This window comes from Blennius ocellaris (assembly GCF_963422515.1).
Source record: "Blennius ocellaris genome assembly, contig: SCAFFOLD_73, whole genome shotgun sequence".
NCBI classification, from domain to species: domain Eukaryota; kingdom Metazoa; phylum Chordata; class Actinopteri; order Blenniiformes; family Blenniidae; genus Blennius; species Blennius ocellaris.
In genome coordinates, this window is record NW_027661940.1 from 554 (window position 1) to 5,644 (window position 5,091).

The 5,091-nt window shown below is 53.0% G+C and overlaps 1 protein-coding gene across 1 annotated transcript; it reads left to right on the forward strand.

The window, feature by feature from the left end:
- Positions 1-252: 252 nt before the first annotated feature.
- LOC308148547 (disintegrin and metalloproteinase domain-containing protein 9-like) lies at positions 253-2,889 on the forward strand (the record flags this gene model as incomplete). Its single annotated transcript, XM_080522014.1, is given in 10 exon segments — positions 253-307; positions 310-438; positions 516-596; positions 865-970; positions 1,047-1,114; positions 1,117-1,195; positions 1,288-1,385; positions 1,521-1,550; positions 1,673-1,719; positions 1,997-2,889. Coding segments are annotated over 10 exon segments (760 nt in total), but the record flags the coding sequence as incomplete, so codon positions are not given.
- Positions 2,890-5,091: the final 2,202 nt, after the last annotated feature.

A 5,091-nucleotide genomic window follows, 5' to 3' on the forward strand; every position in this document is an offset into this window, starting at 1 on the left:
GTCTCCGTAGAAACGCCTGTCTGTCTCCGTAGAAACGCCTGTCTGTCTCCGTAGAAACGCCTGTCTGTCTCCGTAGAAACGCCTGTCTGTCTCCATAGAAACGCCTGTCTGTCTCCATAGAAACGCCTGTCTGTCTCTATAGAAACGCCTGTCTGTCTCCATAGAAACGCTTGTCTGTCTCCATAGAAACGCCTGTCCTGTCTCCATAGAAACGCTGTCTGTCTCCATAGAAACGCCTGTCTGTCTCCATAGAAACGCCCTGTGCGGGAAGCTGCAGTGCTCCGACATCCAGAAGGTGACGGTGTTTCAGCATACAGGCCGTCCATCATCAGCACCACCATCGGAGGAGTCCAGTGTTACGGTGTTGACTTCATGCTGGGATCAGACGTCCCCGACCCGGGGATGGTCAGGGACGGGACCAAGTGTGGAGACAACAAGGTGAGGAGGGGGAGGGGGAGGGCTGGGGGAGGGAAGGGGGAGGAGATGTTGACGCTGTCGTCTTCTTGTCTCTTCAGGTTTGTATGAACTTTGAGTGTCGCAGCGCCGACGTCCTGAACTACGACTGTGACGTGGAGAACAAGTGTCACGGACATGGGGTGAGTCTGTCTCTCACCTGTCTGTCTCTCAGCTGTCTGTGTCTCACCTGTCTGTCTGTCTCTCACTTGTCTGTCTCTCACCAGCCTGTCTGTGTCTCACCTGTCTGTCTGTCTCTCACCTGTCTGTCTCTCACCAGCCTGTCTGTGTCTCACCTGTCTGTCTGTCTCTCACCAGCCTGTCTGTCTCTCACCTGTCTGTCTGTCTCTCACCTGTCTGTGTCTCACCTGCCTGTCTGTCTCACCTGCCTGTCTCAACCTGTCTCTCCAGGTGTGTAACAGTAACAGAAACTGTCACTGTGACGACGGCTGGGCTCCACCCTTTTGTGATCTCCGTGGTTACGGTGGCAGCGTGGACAGTGGTCCAACCTGGAACGGTAGGCGGGAGCCTGTGTGTGAGGGGCGGGGCCTGTGTGCTGAGGGCGGAGCCTATGAGGTGTGTGTGTCCCTCAGACAAGGACACTTCGCTCAGGGACGGCCTCCTCGTCTTCTTCCTCCTCGTCCTGCCGCTCCTCGCTCTGGCGGGGCGTTTGTTTTCCTGCACAGGACCAGCCTGCAGAGGCGCTTTGGACTGAACCGCAGAAGAGATCTGAGAGCTACCGGTCAGTCTCTCACACACACACACACACACACACACACACACACACACACACACACACACACACACACACACACTCCTGTGTTCTCTCTTCAGACCGGACGCTGCAGCAGCAGCAGCCAATCCCAACAGGCCGCCTCCTAGAGCTCCGCCTCCACAGGTTGCCCAGTGGCAACAACATTGCAAGAGATGGGGTAACACCTGTGTGTGTGTGTGTGTGTGTGTGTGTGTGTGTGTGTGTGTTGTGTGTGTGTGTGTGTGTGTGTGTGTGTGTGTGTGTGTGTGTGTGTGTGTGTGTGTGTGTCACTGACTGTGTTCTCTCTGTCCAGCATCACATTCAGCTGCTTCCTCCACCGGAGGTAAAACTCACCACACACACTCATTGTTTAACTGAAGTAGGACGCTTTGTATAACTGTGTGTGTGTGTGTGTGTGTGTGTGTGTGTGTGTGTGTGTGTGTGTGTGTGTGTGTGTGTGTTCAGGTGGTGGAGACCAGTAGAACCGCCCTGAGGCCTCCTCCTCCTCCTCTGTAAGAACTTTTCCTTCCATCTGCTGTTCTACGACTTGAATGTGTCCAAACTGATTGATCGCTTCTGATGATCGGTTCTGATTGGTTCTGATGATCGGTTCTGATTGGTTCTGATTGGTTCTGATCGGTTCTGATGATCGGTTCTGATTGGTTCTGATCGGTTCTGATCGGTTCTGATGATCGGTTCTGATTGGTTCTGATTGGTTCTGATCGGTTCTGATCGGTTCTGATCGGTTCTGATGATCGGTTCTGATTGGTTCTGATCGGTTCTCTTCAGGAAACCCAAACCTGCTGTGTCACAGCCGCTGGTGCCTCAAAGACCGGCCCCCAGTCCACCAGTTTAACCAGCAGGGGACACCCGGAGACAGTGGGGCAACACCCGGAGACAGTGGGACAACACCCGGAGACAGTGGGACAACACCCGGAGACAGTGAGACAACACCCGGAGACAGTGGGATAATACCCGGAGACAGACAGTGGGACAACACCCGGAGACAGTGAGACAACACCCGGAGACAGACAGTGGGACAACACCCGGAGACAGTGGGGCAACACCCGGAGACAGTGGGGCAACACCCGGAGACAGTGAGACAACACCCGGAGACAGTGGGACAACACCCGGAGACAGACAGTGGGACAACACCCGGAGACAGTCAGTGGGACAACACCCGGAGACAGTGAGACAACACCCGGAGACAGTGGGATAATACCCGGAGACAGTGGGACAATACCCGGAGACAGACAGTGGGACAACACCCGGTGTGACAGGCTGCACCAGTCGCCCAAACCAGCCAATCACATTTCACCACTGTTCCACCAGGAAACACGGACATGGAAGGGGGGCGGAGCTTAGAGGGCGGAGCTTAGAGGTGTTTGTTTTCCTTGTTTCTGAAAAAACCACAACAATAACACTGATGCACTGTGTGTGTGTGTGTGTGTGTGTGTGTGTGTGTGTGTGTGTGTGTGTGTGTGTGTGTGTGTGTGTGTGTGTGTGTGTGTGTGTGTGTGTGTGTGTGTGTGTGTGTGTGTGTGTGTGTGTGTGTGTGTGTGTGTGTGTGTGTTCCTCATCTGGGAATGTAATCCATAATAATCCCTGGGGGATGATTGATGCTCTGGTTACCATGGCAACAGAGTTTGTCTCCAGGGTTCAATAAAGATTCTTCAAAGTGAGTTTGACTGTTGATTGATCCCAGCGCTCTGATTGGCTGATGGGCTCCTCCCATAGGGTCTGGATTAGGGTCAGGGTCTGGATTAGGATCTAGAGTTACATCGCTCCGGTTAGGGTCAGGGTCTAGATTAGGGTCGGGGTCCAGAGCTAGATTAGGATCTAGATTAGGGTCAGGGTCCAGAGCTAGATTAGGGTCAGGGTCTAGATTAGGGTCATGGTCCAGAGCTAGATTAGGGTCAGGGTCTAGATAGGGTCAGGGTCTAGATTAGGGTAATGGTCCAGAGCTAGATTAGGGTCAGGGTCCAGAGCTAGATTAGGGTCAGGGTCTAGATTAGGGTCATGGTCCAGAGCTAGATTAGGGTCAGGGTCCAGATTAGGGTCATGGTCCAGGGCTAGATTAGGGTCAGGGTCCAGATTAGGGTCAGGGTCCAGAGCTAGATTAGGGTCAGGGTCTAGATTAGGGTCATGGTCCAGAGCTAGATTAGGGTCAGGGTCCAGATTAGGGTCATGGTCCAGAGCTAGATTAGGGTCAGGGTCCAGATTAGGGTCATGGTCCAGAGCTAGATTAGGGTCATGGTCCAGAGCTAGATTAGTGTCAGGGTCTAGCTTAGGGTCAGGGTCTAGAGCTAGATTAGGGTCCAGAGCTAGATTAGGGTCAGGGTCTAGTTTAGGGTCAGGGTCTAGATTAGGGTAATGGTCCAGAGCTAGATTAGGGTCATGGTCCAGAGCTAGATTAGGGTCAGGGTCTAGTTTAGGGTCAGGGTCTAGATTAGGGTCATGGTCCAGAGCTAGATTAGGGTCATGGTCCAGATTAGGGTCATGGTCCAGAGCTAGATTAGGGTCAGGGTCCAGATTAGGGTCAGGGTCCAGATTAGGGTCAGGGTCCAGAGCTAGATTAGGGTCAGGGTCTAGATTAGGGTCATGGTCCAGAGCTAGATTAGGGTCAGGGTCCAGATTAGGGTCATGGTCCAGAGCTAGATTAGGGTCAGGGTCCAGATTAGGGTCATGGTCCAGAGCTAGATTAGTGTCAGGGTCTAGCTTAGGGTCAGGGTCTAGAGCTAGATTAGGGTCCAGAGCTAGATTAGGGTCAGGGTCTAGTTTAGGGTCAGGGTCTAGATTAGGGTAATGGTCCAGAGCTAGATTAGGGTCATGGTCCAGAGCTAGATTAGGGTCAGGGTCTAGTTTAGGGTCAGGGTCTAGATTAGGGTCATGGTCCAGAGCTAGATTAGGGTCATGGTCCAGATTAGGGTCATGGTCCAGAGCTAGATTAGGGTCAGGGTCCAGATTAGGGTCAGGGTCCAGATTAGGGTCAGGGTCCAGAGCTAGATTAGGGTCAGGGTCTAGATTAGGGTCATGGTCCAGAGCTAGATTAGGGTCAGGGTCCAGATTAGGGTCATGGTCCAGAGCTAGATTAGGGTCAGGGTCCAGATTAGGGTCATGGTCCAGAGCTAGATTAGGGTCATGGTCCAGAGCTAGATTAGTGTCAGGGTCTAGCTTAGGGTCAGGGTCTAGAGCTAGATTAGGGTCCAGAGCTAGATTAGGGTCAGGGTCTAGTTTAGGGTCAGGGTCTAGATTAGGGTAATGGTCCAGAGCTAGATTAGGGTCATGGTCCAGAGCTAGATTAGGGTCAGGGTCTAGTTTAGGGTCATGGTCCAGAGCTAGATTAGGGTCATGGTCCAGGGCTAGATTAGGGTCAGGGTCTAGATTAGGGTCATGGTCCAGAGCTAGATTAGGGTCATGGTCCAGATTAGGGTCATGGTCCAGAGCTAGATTAGGGTCAGGGTCCAGATTAGGGTCAGGGTCCAGATTAGGGTCAGGGTCCAGAGCTAGATTAGGGTCAGGGTCTAGATTAGGGTCATGGTCCAGAGCTAGATTAGGGTCAGGGTCCAGATTAGGGTCATGGTCCAGAGCTAGATTAGGGTCAGGGTCCAGATTAGGGTCAGGGTCCAGATTAGGGTCAGGGTCCAGATTAGGGTCAGGGTCCAGAGCTAGATTAGGGTCAGGGTCCAGATTAGGGTCATGGTCCAGAGCTAGATTAGGGTCAGGGTCCAGATTAGGGTCATGGTCCAGAGCTAGATTAGGGTCAGGGTCCAGGTAACAACAAACACGCAGCTCGTCACGTGTCTAAACAAACTTCACTTCTCCCGCGGGGTTCCTTGTTCCGCTGGAGCGAGCGGGCCTACGTCATGACGTCATCGCTGCGT